At 39.3% G+C, this 15,516-nt stretch overlaps 1 protein-coding gene across 2 annotated transcripts; it reads left to right on the plus strand.

The window, feature by feature from the left end:
- Nucleotides 1-3,381: 3,381 nt before the first annotated feature.
- On the plus strand, nucleotides 3,382-11,349 carry LOC128690585 (facilitated trehalose transporter Tret1). Of its 2 annotated transcripts, none has more exons than XM_053779299.2 (4): nucleotides 3,382-3,540; nucleotides 4,081-4,350; nucleotides 6,725-6,863; nucleotides 10,109-11,349. In XM_053779299.2, exons 2-4 carry the CDS (start codon nucleotides 4,123-4,125, stop codon nucleotides 11,326-11,328), a joined length of 1,587 nt encoding a protein of 528 aa, XP_053635274.2. In that variant the 5' UTR covers nucleotides 3,382-3,540; nucleotides 4,081-4,122; the 3' UTR covers nucleotides 11,329-11,349. The 2 variants fall into 2 exon arrangements, with proteins under 2 accessions (XP_053635274.2, XP_053635275.2); XM_053779300.2 differs by having other exon boundaries at nucleotides 3,382-3,453.
- Nucleotides 11,350-15,516: the final 4,167 nt, after the last annotated feature.

Below are 15,516 nucleotides of genomic sequence, written 5' to 3' on the forward strand. Positions count from 1 at the left end.
GAAATAAAATGAGACAAGAAAACAAAAATCAAAACACTAAAAGAGCAAGAATATCCGAGCATATTAGCTCCGTTAATGTGCTGTGAACCCACCAGGTGGATAACAGATAACAGTTAGCCTGTGAATAGTCAACGCTGAGGACCAGTTAAGACATATATATATATATATATATATATATATATATATATATATATATATATATATATATATATATATATATATATATATATATATATATATATATATATATATATATATATATATATATATATATATAGCACACACGAAATCGTAATGACACGATTACAAACAAACCATACCACGGGCGGGTTAGAATCCGCGGTCAGAGAGTCATAAAACTCCAGACTGACGCGTTAGCCACTGGACCAGCTGGCTACAAGATTCGTCCAACTAGGTATATTTATACACCATATGAAGGTTAGCATAGGCACCACTGTGACCACAAATGCAAGTTTTTACAGACGATTTCGTGAGTCATGATGACGGTTTTGAGGGGACTTAAGCTAGAGCTAGTCACGGCCACGCTGGTGGGAGATTCGTACCGCGGTCCATAAATTAACAGACTCTATCGTCTAGCCCAGGTTCATTCCCGATGTTTCCAGGTGTCCCGCACCTCTAGGAAATCCTTAATAATGTCGCACCCCTTACAAAGGTAATATCACATTTGAAGATGATGTCAAATTTTTAATTTTTGAATCACAAACTGAACCAAATACAGTACTGCTGGTGAACAAATTGAACTAATTCAATGCATAAAATGTAAATGTAATTTGAGTAATTAGAAAAGTTTATGGTAAAATAAACGGAATTGTGCTTTTCATTAGGACTGCTCCCCCCCTGGGGGTGCCAGCACCCCAGGTTGGGAACCTCTGGTTTAGGCTAACTTAAGTGGACTCTTCAACGACAGGATTGGTAGAGGGTGGATACTCAGTCCTGTACTGAGTAGCCAGTTAAGCTACTCAGTCAGTGATAACAGGTATGCAGGAAGCAGCAAGACTGTTGTAGTGTGATCTCCCAGGCGAGGGTCTTTGATGCCCGTGAGGGGCTCTTGATTCATAGAATTCAACGTAACCTTCGCTTCCTTTGATCGAACCTCGTTGCCTCCCATTCCATTAGTCACTGTATAACCCCTACCAGTGCAGCACTTCTCCCATGAACATAGTAATAGTAACAAATATGCGGTGGCCCGGTGGCCTGGTGGCTAAAGCTCCAGCTTCACACACGGAGGGCCCGGGTTCGATTCCCGGCGGGTGGAAACATTTCGACACGTTTCCTTACACCTGTTGTCCTGTTCACCTAGCAGCAAATAGGTACCTGGGTGTTAGTCGACTGGTGTGGGTCGCATCCTGGGGGACAAGATTAAGGACCCCAATGGAAATAAGTTAGACAGTCCTCGATGACGCACTGACTTTCTTGGGTTATCCTGGGTGGCTAACCCTCCGGGGTTAAAAATCCGAACGAAATCTCTTAAAGTTCCTGCACTCTGAAGGAGGGATGAAGATGTTGCAGTTTGGAAAGTCATTTAAACTCCGATGTTTACAAACTTTTGGCAACACAGCTGTAGAACGAATTATGATGAATGAGTTTGCTTCTCTGACTCACCCTTTCGTTGTGGTAAACGGCTCTTGTGGTAAAAAAAAAAAAAGTTTGAGTGAAATGTTAGCCCGGCACAGTTGAAGTTGCTGGCAGTTGAAAACAGAACACCAGTGTTGTGCAGCTGGTGATGATTCTCAAGGAACAACCGCAGCAGATGCTGATGTAAACACTCGTTGCAGAATATGCTTTTATCAGTCTACATTTCCATCTGTTTAGATCTTAACAAGGTCGCGACTTGATAAAGCGTTACACAGATCGAAACGTTGTCTATATAAAGCTTATTCTGCAACACGTGTCTTTTTCTTTACAACTTTGGCCGTACGACACTGAGATAGAAAATCAACATCGTTGGTGGCCCGGTGGCCTGGTGGCTAAAGCTCCCGCTTCACACACGGAGGGCCCGGGTTCGATTCCCGGCGGGTAGGAAACATTTCGACACATTTCCTTACACCTGTTGTCATGTTCACCTAGCAGCAAATAGGTACCTGGGTGTTAGTCGACTGGTGTGGGTCGCATCCTGGGGGACAAGATTAAGGACCCCAATGGAAATAAGTTAGACAGTCCTCGATGACGCACTGACTTTCTTGGGTTATCCTGGGTGGCTAACCCTCCGGGGTTAAAAATCCGAACGAAATCTTATCTTATCCTTGCGGTCATTCTGCTGAGACGCCATATTGATGCCCAAGGTTCAATTACTATTGTTTGTATAAGTGTTTCCACATTGTTTATATTTAACACTATTATTTAAGAAATCCGATGATAGTCAACGACACAAAAGCTTTCAAAACAAAGTTGATACGACTTTTTATATATATTTTCTCCCACTAAAAACAGAAGGGATGGAGGAAAAAAGGGAGAATGGAATCAGGGAGGAAGTGAGAATCTTATGGAGGGATGCCACATCTCATCTTTACACTAACATCAAAATCATTATCCTATTCAAAAGGAAGTACTAAACTCGCACGGGTTAAAACATTGCTTTCCAGTTTAGCAATAAAGCAACATGGAGCAACAGGACCACAATATATATTTTTAAAGAGAATTTGTTGATTAAATTTATACGAAGAAGTGGTCTCTATGCATCTTTCCGGCGTCATTATGTCCAATAACGGGTTTTAGTGCATATAGTGAATATAGAAAGAATTATTATGCTGATAATAATCATAATTATAGCGATAATAACAACAATAATAATAATAATAATAAAAACAGTAATAATAATAATAATAATAATAATAATAATAATAATAATAATAATAATAATAATTAGATCGACACCATGCCCAGCCCTTCTAGGGTAGGGTAGGTGCCTGAGCCCGAGCCTTTAGCTCATAAGACTGTCATTCCCATTTGCTCCCTTGGGGCAGGGATGGCAGACCAGAGAGGCCTAGCTTGTGGCTAGGCCTGGGGACAGTTGGTCCCAAAGATAAGGAGGTACTTGTGCCTCCTCCCATGGGAGACTTAGGTCTCAGACACTCCCTAAAGAGGGAGCCAAGGCCGGGCCACCACTTGGACAAGGCCCGGGCCGGGAGAATACCGGCTAATCTTTAACTAACTAACTAATAATAATAATAGTCAACATAACTTCCTGGAACAATGAATTAAAATAATAAACTGAGTAAAATTGTTCGTTAATCATTGTCTAATGAAAGAAACTGAACGATAATCAAGAAAAACTCCATAACGAATATTGTTTTTGGGGACGTCATTATATGCGTGGTCACAATGTTTTTTTTTCCTCTAGCTGCCAGTGAGTGTCGACGCTGCCTCCGTCAACATCAGTCGTAGTGATGGTTCCTCCTGGAGGAGCTTCACCAGCCAGTAATATTAACAAAAGTGCTTATTACCAATAGTGCAACAAAATATTTTTATAGTGCAAGAATAATATAATATCAGTTTAAGATTCCTTCAATTTCTATTGCTGTAAGTGCTGTAGCAATTCTTCAAGTGCTGGTAAAAAAAAAAAAGTAGGTGACAGACGGTCTGTCAGATGACCGAAAGTTCCAGTTGCTGGTCATCATATAACTAGGAGAGCGTCAGGTAACATTGTTTCCAATCAGTCAGTCTTCACCGGTATTTCAAAGTAGGAGAACCTTAAGCATGCTTTTATATAATCCATCGTCAGCAGTCTGAAAGCAAGTTTCTCTAAGGAAGGTTGTTTATGCAGCTATCATTCAATTTTCTTAAATTTAATTCTATCAATATTATATTAACTCAAGGAATTTCAAAACCATGTTAAATTTAAGGGGTGGACTGACAACTAACGATTCAGCTTACTAATATACTAAATTACAAAAAGGAACCTCTCACGAATCATATATTTGAAATATATCTGGATATAAATTAAAGACTCACATATATTACTGAATCCTCTTCAAGTTTTTACCATCTAAACTTCGAGATTTGAAAAAAAAAATTATGAATTAATTCTTAAAATATACACATCTTGTATGAATTTCACAGAAGTTATATCAACACACCAGGAAAACATTAAACTTCAAGAAGATGATGAACGACGTAAAAGAAGGAACTCTTAATTTACCACAAACTGCAAGTAATAATATGTCCGGGAAGAACGAGGAATCTTGTAGTTACTCTTTACATGACATGGATAACAATAAGAAGAATGTAGATGTTGAGGCTGAATGTGTGGCCACCCCACAACACCCACCTGAGGGAGACTCACGTCAAAACATTCTGCAGAATGACACCAAGCCTGCCATAGGCACCCAGGTTGGTAGTAGAATCTTTCTAGGGTATATGCTTGTGTTTCCTGCACGTTTCTTACTTTAAACTCTAGTTCTTCAAGGAGACTTTCACCAGTCTTTACTTGACAGTTTCTGTTTGAGTTCCAGTAATATTCACTCTACCACGATGATGCTTCAAGGTGCAAAGTTAGTAATTTAAATATTTACGAGGAAGCCCAAAATCCATAATGGGTTATTCTGTAGTAGGGAAAAATGGAGGGAGTGAGATTTGGTCCATTGAAATTGAGAGTAGTTTCTACTTCTTGGATCAAGAACCCTTCGCTGTATCAATACATATTTCTTGAAGGGATAGACATTAGCAATATAGTGATGTTAATAATTAATACTGAATCAAGTCTAAGCAACTGACTCCAGTAGAAGGAAAGTATCCGCATGATGCGGTCAGTGACGTGTTTGTTTGGAAATGGAATGCGTGTACGTTGTCCCTTTGGCATAGATACTTTTGTACGTTGTCCCTTTGGAATAGACATTTTTGTACGGTGTCCCTTTGAAAATGGCACCCACTTCGGGCCATCGATCCCGAAGTGGGTGCCCAACCCTCGACGGATGAAGGGCTGTTGGAGGAGGTCGGCTTTGCCAACAATGAGTGCACTTTTGACACCCTCCTGGTGGTTCCTGATGAAATTTGCTATAGGACGTTGTACTATGACGCACTGGGCTTGCAGTGCACACCCAACAGGCGCCGACCCTCATTGTTTTAATCACTTGCTCAGATATCTCTATGTATTCTACTTGTCAGCACTATGTTGCAATTAACCCAAACTGACCTAAATTTAGACAACGTTTCTCTGTCCTGATAATGGAGCAGAAGAGACCAAAACATGGTTTAAAGATTCCTCTGCGTGAGTTAGTGTAGTGGGAGTTCTTTGCTTGTTTGTATGAAAATTAAAGATCATTTTTCATCTAAGGAAATGGAAAGTAGCTAAAATTCCTTGGATGAGGAGCCATCCACCGGCAGAAAGCTATTCCCTTGAAGGGAGAAATGTATCAAACACTGAAATATTGCCCATCAAGCGTTCACTGGTTTTGAGAAATATTAACTACAGAACATTACTATACTGTATATTTACATATATTGTTGTATATACTATGGGACAATGTATATATATATATGTATATATATATATATATATACTATATATATATATATATATACGAATCCCTTCACTAAATATTACCCTGCTCACACTCCAACAGATCGTCAGGTCCCAAGTATCATTCGTCTCCATTCACTCCTATCTAACACGCTCATGCACGCTTGCTGGAAGTCCAAGCCCCTCACCCACAAAACCTCCTTTACCCCCTCTTTCCAACCCTTTCGAGGACGACCCCTACCCCTCTTTCCTTCCCCTATAGATTTATATGCTTTCCATGTCATTCTACTTTGATCCATTCTCTCTAAATGACCAAACCACCTCAACAACCCCTCTTCTGCCCTCTGACTAATACTTTTATTAACTCCACACCTATATATATATATATATATATATATATATATATATATATATATATATATATATATATATATATATATATATATATATATATATATATATATATATATATATCGTGCCGAATAGGCAGAACTTACGATCTTGGCTTAAATAGCAACGCTCATCTTGCCATATAGGACAAGCGAAAATTTGTGTATGCAGTAATTTCGCCAAAATCATCCTGAATGTAACGAGAAAAATATATTTCACTATGCTTTTTTAGTATTAAATTACTGTAAACAAATATAAAATATATTTTGTTGGGTTAGGCTAAAATAAATTGCGCTTGTTATAATAAGGTTAGGTAAGTTTTCTAAGATTCTTTTGGTGCAAAATTAAAATTTTTACATTAACATTAATGAAAAAAATATATCTTTAAACGTATAAGAGAAATTTTTAGAAAGGACTTAATTTTAAATGAGTTCTTGCTAATTGACCAGTTTTACATATTCGGCACGACATATATATATATATATATATATATATATATATATATATATATATATATATATATATATATATATATATATATATATATATATATATATTCTGTCTAGTTTGCAGCTTCTATATAAATAGCTGTTAAAAAGTTAAAATATATAATTCTACTGAAATATCCTGGCGTGTGTGTCAGCTGAGTTCTATTCAGTAAATTAATGACATTTCTGCATGTTTCCTCAGTATCTGGCTCATTATTGTTTTTTTGCATATAGGAAGAGTTCTCAAAGTTTTCCAGTATAATGACGTCTTTTTAATCTTATTTTTTTTTTGCTGAACTTAAAGTCCGAGTTCTTATAATGAAAAAGTTCTTGTATAAGTATAACTATCACGCCTCTCTTCCCACAGGTGTTTGCAACACTGGTAATGGCACTTATGCAAGTAAATACTGGCGCCCTACTGGCATTCTCGGGCATCACGCTGCCACAGCTCACTGACCCGCAGACAAACGACCTCTTCCTAAACCAGTCACAAACAGCCTTCTTTGGTATGAATTATTAGTATTATTTTCACGGAGAAAGAATAGGCACAGAATTGTCATACAGCGTCTAGAGAATGGTAGGTAAACAAGGAAGAAAAGGAAGCTCTAATTTACTGTTGCTTTTCAAATATATATATATATATATATATATATATATATATATATATATATATATATATATATATATATATATATATATATATATATATATATATATATATATATATATATATATATGTCGTGCCGAATAGGCAGAACTTGCGATCTTGGCTTAAATAGCAACGCTCATCTTGCCATATAGGACAAGTGAAAATTTGTGTATGCAATAATTTCGCCAAAATCATTCTGAACCTAACGAAAAAAATATATTTGATTGTGTTTGTTTAGTACTAAATTATTGTAAAAGTATTTAAAATATATTTATTTGGGTTAGGCTAAAATAAATTGCTCTTGTTATAATAAGGTTAGGTAAGTTTTCTAAGATTCTTTTGGAGCAAAATTAAAAATTTATACATTAACATTAATAAAAAAATATATCTTTAATACATATTCGGCACGACATATATATATATATATATATATATATATATATATATATATATATATATATATATATATATATATATATATATATATATATAGGGAGGTTCCATCTCTAGAACTGTTCTGGGGACCCTCATCCTCAGAGAAAAGAATAAACTTGCTTCAGGGAAAACTCAAGGTTCTTCCTGAATCTGTTTGAGAATTTTCTCCTACCACCCCTCTATTTCAAGTATGTTTTATTTAAAGACAAAATACATTGGCCAAACATTCACAAAAATACAATAGAAAGTAAAACAACATAGGTAACTCAGAGCTACATCTCGAATACTTCGTCCAGCGCCCCTGCGGTGCGCCGCGTGCCCAGAATGCTACAGGCATTTCCTCTCTGGATCGCAGCACTGAGTCTCTGAAAGAGGAAGCTGGTCGCCCTGTGGTCCTTGGTTTCTATGATGAGCTTTTCACCCAGCTCTGAGGAACTTTAGAGCACACTTGCCCCATGCTCCAAGGGTCTCCGACCCTATTGGGATGAAGTTATAGCAAGGGGGTAAGGTCTTCATATTTTTGGATCTTCTGGGTCTCCATGTGGCTGGCAGCTCCACCCCCTTCCACTACGGAGTATGGCAAGTAGGTGTCTGCCAATGTGGCGGCACAGGTGTAGTCCCAGGCAATCCGCTTTCCATCCTTCCAGAGTAGCATAGTGGCTCCATCAGGACGCTTTTGACTTCCATCAGACCTCTGTTCTTGGGGTTCGCGTTGAGCTGGGCAACGGGCTGTGGCGAGGCTTCTCTTTATGATGTCATTGACCTCCTCATGTCTGGCATACTTCCGTTCTGCTGTGTGACACACGAGACCATGAAGTCCGAATTGATCAGCTGTCGCCCTGCCGCAAATACATCTATGTTCGGTGAGGATGGGGGGATGCTAGGCGAAGAGCAACACCAATCCGAATGGCCTGTGGGTCGAGACGGGTGCCCAGGGAGGAATTGGGAACAGCTAACAGGAAATCTCCTGAGTGTGGTGTCTTCACTTCCAGGAGACGATATTTGTCTTTTACAGAGCAACCACTGTAAAAAAATAGTAGAATTCCATGAGTTTTCCTTTTTTGTCACAATCTCAAGATTTTTTGCACTCTCTCGTCTTCAGGAGATATGCAATGTTGCAAGACAGCAGAGGGATACGGGGATGGGGGAAATTCTCTGAGGCATGACAGATGGTATCTGTGAGGGCCACAACAGACCCCATCACTTATTTACCGTCCCTTCGCACCCTTCCTGGGCAAAGGGACCTAGTGCACCACAGAGGTTTAATAATAATCATAATATCTTTATTTCTACAAGTACATGTACAAGGTATACAGGCCTAGCTGACATCAATGACATAGTGTTATAAAGAAAGTCGTTTGTTTTGCCGAGCATATCCGGCAAATTAGGCCAGTTTTGTCTCAGAATGCGACCCACACCAATCTACTAACACCCAGGTGTCCATTATTACTGATGGGTGAACATGGACAACCGGTGTAAGGAACACGCCCAATGTTTCCACCCCTTTGCTGGGAATCGAACCCAAACCTTCACCGTGTGAAGCGAGAGCTTTTGCCACCAGGCCACGGGCCACCGTACAGAAGGTAAGTTACAGAATATTAAGGAAACGCAGTACTCAGTCCGAGACGTCATTCATATAATAATGCAATGTTACATATATCTTGAATGTCTGGGTGTATTTCGCGGCTTATTAGACGCATTTTTTTCCATAAAATATCTCCAAAAACCACCCTGCGTCCTATAAACTGAAGGTCAGTGACAGGAGCTATAAGTCTGGGGTGTGGGGTGGGCTGTAGCTCTCCCAGTTACGTCCGATGCCGAGCCATTGAAACTAAAACAAGTCTTTTAAGCCGCGAAATACGGTAGGTAAAAATGATTGCATATGGCAGTAGATCAGTTGATATCGGTTAGAGACGGTTTTGGGCTGACAACTGGGTTACCTTAATGTTCTGTAAATTGCTTTCTGTAAACCCCTGAGGTCATCCACTTCTCCTTATCCCGGAAGTGTGTGAGGGAACAGGAAGGTAGGTGTCTTGGTCAGTGGCTGTCCACACTCTGTGTCACTGGCCGCCATTGATACCTTGCCTCAAGGAAACTCTCCCCCTCCCCATCACTATCTGTTGCTGTCTTGCAAAATTGCATAGCTTCTCAGGGCGCACGAGAGTGCGAAAGATCTAGTTATAAAAATTTACATCCCCATGTGGCTTGTACTGTATCGTGAAGATCGGACTTACGTCCGAGTTACGTTCCGACCGACCGGTCGCATCTCGAAACGGACGGATGTCGGATTTGTCTTAGCATGGCATGTAGAAGTATGTGTACTCATATGTGGTTGCAGGAGTTGCATCTCGGCTCCTGGGCCCGTCTCTTTACTAGGCGCTATTAGGTTCATGCTCTTCTGGCTTCGAGAGTCTAATCGTACTTTTTCACAAAGCTATGTATGGATCTTGCCTCTTCCACTTAACTTTCTAAAAACATTCTGTAGAAAAATAGTCTTTAGAAACAGGATAAAAAAGTTGGCATATGTCGTACATACACGCTGTCTGGTTTGGAAATTCTAACATTTTCAGAAGCTACTGTCATATTTGCTATACCATATATAAACATTTTTGTTTTGTTGATTGCAATATATTTAAATGTTAATGTTTATAAAACTCTTAATTACAGGAAGCCTGGGATACCTGGCAGCAGCTGTTGGGAGTTGTGTGAGTGGACCACTACTAGTGAAGCTTGGTCGTCGAGTGTCTCTCCTGGTGACCCTGCCCATCACTGTGGCTTCATGGCTCAGCCTCGCTCTTTCTCCAACTGTCTGGCTTCTTTTAACTAGTCGCGTCATTCTGGGTATTATCGATGGCATCGTCTTTACCGCTACCTACCTATATACCATCGAAATTGCTCATAACAACATTCGTGGAATTCTTTCTGGAATCATTTCCTTAGCTAGGTTAATGGGACTTCTAATGGTGTCTTCTTTAGGAGTTTCTAAGCTCGACTGGCGACAAATGGGCTTCGTTTGTTGCGGAGTGTCTGCACTTCCTTTCTTTTGCCTCATCTTACTGCCTAACTCTCCTCGTTGGCTCGTCACTCAGGATCGTTTTACCGAAGCTCAGAAAGCTCTTCTTTTTTTGAGAGGTAAACATTACGACTCTGGGCCAGAATTTCAGGAAATCACTCAACAAATTAGCACTGTAGATAAGAAACTAGACAAGTCATGGCAACAAGTGCGGCTGCTGTTTGAACCATCAACTGCTCGCGTGTTCTTGTTATTGACTGTTTTAACTCTCTTGACAAGTACTAGTGGGAGTTATGTAATAATGTCCTATTCAGTGCCCATTTTCCAGACAGTGGACTCCACCCTTGATCCATACATCAGTGCCATCATTTTTTACGTTGTGAGAGTTTTTGGAAATTTAGTTCATCTCTGTGTAATTGATCGTCTGGGACGCAAACTATTGATCATAGTTTCTTTTTCTTTGTGCTCGGTGTGTATGGCTACTTATGGTGTATACTTTTACATACATAAGACAGCAAATGGTAGTGGTATGGGATGGATACCACTTACAGCAGCAATGATATTTGTCTTCTTTTTCGGCATTGGCCAACCTGCTATATTTATATTGAATGGAGAACTTCTGCCTATAACATGTCGATCTATTGGAAAGCCAGTGTTATCGCTTTCACTAAATTGTGGAGCATTTATATCAACTTATATCTATCCCATGACAGTAGAAGCACTTGGTGAACACGGGACTTTCTGGCTCTTTAGTGGTGCCAGTGCATTGATAACCTTTGTCAGCGCTGCTGCTCTTCCAGAGACTCGTGGACGCTCACTGGAAGAGATCACGGGAAATCACATTAACAACTGGTACCAAAGAACAAGACTCTGAATGTAACACTGTGAGGGAAAAGTTCAATAGATAGAAGTAGAGATATAGTAACGATAGTTGCATTACCGGCTACTAGTTAAGGTAGGGTAAGTCACGCTCCCGTTTTTCCCGCCTTTTCTCCCCCACCCATAAAGTGATAGTTTGATTGCCGGCTGCTTGTTAACGTAGGGTCAATCTAGCTCCGGCTATCCCTTCCCCTCCCTCGTCCCCCCCCCCCCCGAAAGGTGACGTGTGGGGCTCTGGTCAAACAGTAAATCACTCGACTCACAGCTCCCAACACTACTGTAAGTACATGCCTGCCTTGTATTCTAGTGGATTTATTGGTTAAAAGCTTCACTTTTGACCAATAATAAACTTAGTCCTTTCAGTCTTGCTCTAGGTTGACTGTTGTAATAATCACCACGTCTTTTGAGTAATGTACACTGCCATGGAGAGTGATTATTTAAGCAGTGGGTAACCTGTCTATCTTTTCAGCTTGGATGACAGTGAGGGTCACCTGTCAATCAACGAGCAGAACAGGAGAAGGACTAACGTCCTGGAGACGTCCCCATTTTGTATTGAACTACCTGTGCACCTGTATGAAATTGCAGGACGTAACCCCACATCATTGCAGCGGTAAAGAACCTGCTTTCCTGTCATCGGGATAATAATCACGGCGATTCTCTGTGAAGAACTAGCCAGTGGTGGTCACCAACACCTGCGACCCCCCCCCCATCATCAGCAACGGCTACGATTTCAACAACAGTGTCACCAACACCAGACACCCCTATTAGCGTTGAATTCAGTTATCATTTATATTTTTCATTTTTCATTTTCTTTAATGTAGGATTAATATTTCATGTTTAAGTGTTTTACATTTTATATTTTCTACATAATAAAGTGTTTATGTTTGTCTGTTATTATTTCTTTTTCTATTCACTAATTTTCCTAAGGAGCCAGCCTGGGTAATACTGTCTGAAGTTGTTACAGGGCTGAGTAAGCCTTCACATGTGGCGACCTTGCCAGGATCAACTCTACTGAATCAAGATTCAACTCCATCTCGAATCTACCATTGGAACTTCAACGCCGCATACCACAGACGGTTACCACCAGCCATGAGTAATCATTCTCTATGGTAGGACTACAGTACAGGTATTTGAAAGATTTGGTGATTGTTATAGTCTCAATTTATTGTAAGTCAAGTCAGGCAGGATATAATATTTAATTCTGCCACTTTTTCATGTGAGCTTGAAACACTTTGGAGGATTAGACTCTAGGGACCCGAGATTTTCCAGTGACAACTTGTTTCATTGAGCTCTTTATTATATCAAGGGAACTGTCATAGGACACTCTTGATTTGTTGGTGAGAAGATTGGATGGTCAAGGGACCCCATTCTACTTACTGTTTGCTCGGAGCCGGCATAGAACCCTTCGTTTTCGTTAATACATATTGTTTAATTGAAGCAGGGATCGAGCCCTCTGGTTTATTTACAGTTTGAGCGGAGCAGGAATTGAACCCTGCATTTTCTTTAATACCCGTTTCATTTCCCCTGATAGTTTAAGTTATTCTTGCAAGTATGGATGAATACCAGTTTTGGATGAACGCTGGAAGTAAGTTAGGAATAACAGGGAAAAATTTAGAATCTTTCATTAGTGCTAAGATCCAGGAAAGACTTGAAAGAGAGAGAATTGAGAGAGAAGAAAGACAGCTAGAAAGGGAAAGAGAAGAGAATAGGGAGAGAGAGAGAATCGAAAGAGAAGAAAAGGAGAGAGAAAAAATCGAAAGAGAAGAGAAAAAGGAGAAAGAGAACCTTGAAAGACAGGAGAAAAAGGAGAGAGAGAGAATTGAGAGAGAAATCCAAGAAAAACAGTTAGAAAGAGAGCGAGAAGACCAAAAAGAGCGTGATAGACTTGATCGTGAGGAAAGAGCTAGGGAACGTGAGGAACAAGCTAAGATACGTGAGGAACAGGTTAAATTAAGAGAACTTGAGGAAAGAGCAAAGGATAGAGAAGTTGAGGAAAAAGCTAGAGAATGTGAGGAAAGAGCTAGAGAGCATGAGTTAATAGAGAGAGAAAAGGATCGCGAGATCGAAAAATCTTGCCTTGAATTGGAGAATAAAAAGTTAACTCTTACACAACAACAATTAGAGGAAGGAGTAATGGAACAACGTGCAGTCAGTGCACATATTCCAACACCTAATTTACCTCCCTTCACAGAGGGGGAAGACATAACTTCTTACATTATCAGGTTTGAAAATACCGCTACCCTCTGTGAATGGCCTGCTGACACCTGGGCTACCAGGTTAGGAATGTTATTTTCTGGTACAGCCTTAAATATCTATGCAACTTTGTCGCAGGATATCATATGTAATTATAACCTACTGAAGAAGGCAATCCTTAAAGCATATCAAAAACCATTAATTCTTACAGGAAAGATTTCAGGTATGCCACCTTACAGCCTGGCCAGAACTTTCAACAGTTACAGGTAACACTCTCTCGTTTGTTCGACTTTTGGATAGAGAGTTCAGGAATTGATCACAGTTATGAATCTCTTCGAGACTTCATGGTTGCTGACCAGTTCCTGACAGCTCTTCCTCACCAGATACGAACATTCATTAGAGAACGTAACCTGATTAAAACTGAGGAAGTTGCTGAGGCTGCTGACCTATATGCTGAGGCTCACAATTCCTATAAAGACCTAAAGGGATCGAACCCTAAGGGCAAGGGTTCATCAGACCTTAAGAAATCAAAGCCTCTAGTGGAAAGTAAAATGACTTCTTTTATTCCTGTTTGTCATTTGTGTGGTGTTAAGGGATATAAACGTCCAGATTGTCCTTCTAAGAAGGTCCAAAAAGTTGGAAGATGTTTTAAAGACTGTAATGACCAAGCACCCTTCTGTTCAGGAACAGTTAATGGACTTAATGTATCTACCATTTTACGAGACACTGGATGCACATGTATAGTAATTTCTGATAAGCTGTTCCCTAATCTTAAAGAATGAAGAATTGAGACACTTATGCAACACATGGGAATCTTTATTGAAGAAACGTTTCGCCACACAGTGGCTTCATCAGTCCAATACAAAGTAGAAATGGGTAAGGAGAGTAGAAGTATGAGGTAATCAGTCCCTCAACCTGGATTTGATGTGTTCAGTCCATCACTCCATCATTCATCAAATCTTAAAGAAACTCATTCTTCTGCTATACTTTCAGACTACTTGGGCCGTACAGACACTTTTCCTACCATCCGTTGTTACATTTTTTTTTATATTTTATTGAAAAACGCAATACATAGTTATAGATGTAGACAATGTAAGCAATGAAACGTATCCATTATATATAACAAAAGAAAACTCCACATTCCCCACCGTAGCACTAAACTTATACATAAGAACTAAACTAAAGACAGCCCACAGCTTCATATACAGGTGGGTTTAGTACATCCAAAATTGCAGCCATAAACACAATATGCAATATAACCCAAAGAATATCACAGGTATTGACATTTTACATAAAACTGTATGTACGAAGACATTCTCAATTATCCAAAAATTCTTTACACACTTATTATTGTTGTATATTAAACTTCATATCAAATACATAATACGTAACACCTCAATAATTACGAAACAAATAAAGGTTAGAAAATAACAATCTCCACACCTCACCACAGAAAAACTAAACACAGTATAATATAACAAATATAACTTCCATACACTACATTCGTCCCATCACTTCCATACACTACATTCATCCCACCTCACTTCCATACACTACATTCGTCCCACCTCACTTCCATACACTACATTCGTCCCACCTCACTTCCATACACTACATTCGTCCCACCTCACTTCCATACACTACATTCATCCCACAAGCGAACTTACACAATCACGTATATTTAGTAATATTTTTCAAATATAATTTCCAGTTTTAAGTAACAAACTTCTTCTACCATATAATGAAATATACATAGTCATTACTATTAAACATTAACTGAAACGAGACTATATTCTTATTCTACAGACCGCAGCATTACTTGCCTCACCATCCTAACCTTACTTAACACATTGTACATCAACACGTCCTTATATACCCATCACTCGTCAATAATATTCACTGAACTTCACCGAATACCAATATACAACCCATACTGAGTACATGAAATTCTCTCTTACATACTGCTATATACACTTGATGTATGATAAAA

This window comes from Cherax quadricarinatus, chromosome 29 (genome assembly GCF_038502225.1).
Source record: "Cherax quadricarinatus isolate ZL_2023a chromosome 29, ASM3850222v1, whole genome shotgun sequence".
In the NCBI taxonomy this organism is placed as follows: Eukaryota; Metazoa; Arthropoda; class Malacostraca; order Decapoda; family Parastacidae; genus Cherax; species Cherax quadricarinatus.

Excerpts from the sequence above, each read along its gene's own strand:
- LOC128690585 (XM_053779299.2), top strand. The coding sequence starts at position 4,123 with ATGATGAACGACGTAAAAGAAGGAACTCTTAATTTACCACAAACTGCA. Across the intron at positions 4,351-6,724 it reads AGCCTGCCATAGGCACCCAG|GTGTTTGCAACACTGGTAAT; the intron begins GTTGGTAGTAGA and ends CTCTTCCCACAG. Across the intron at positions 6,864-10,108 it reads GTCACAAACAGCCTTCTTTG|GAAGCCTGGGATACCTGGCA; the intron begins GTATGAATTATT and ends TCTTAATTACAG.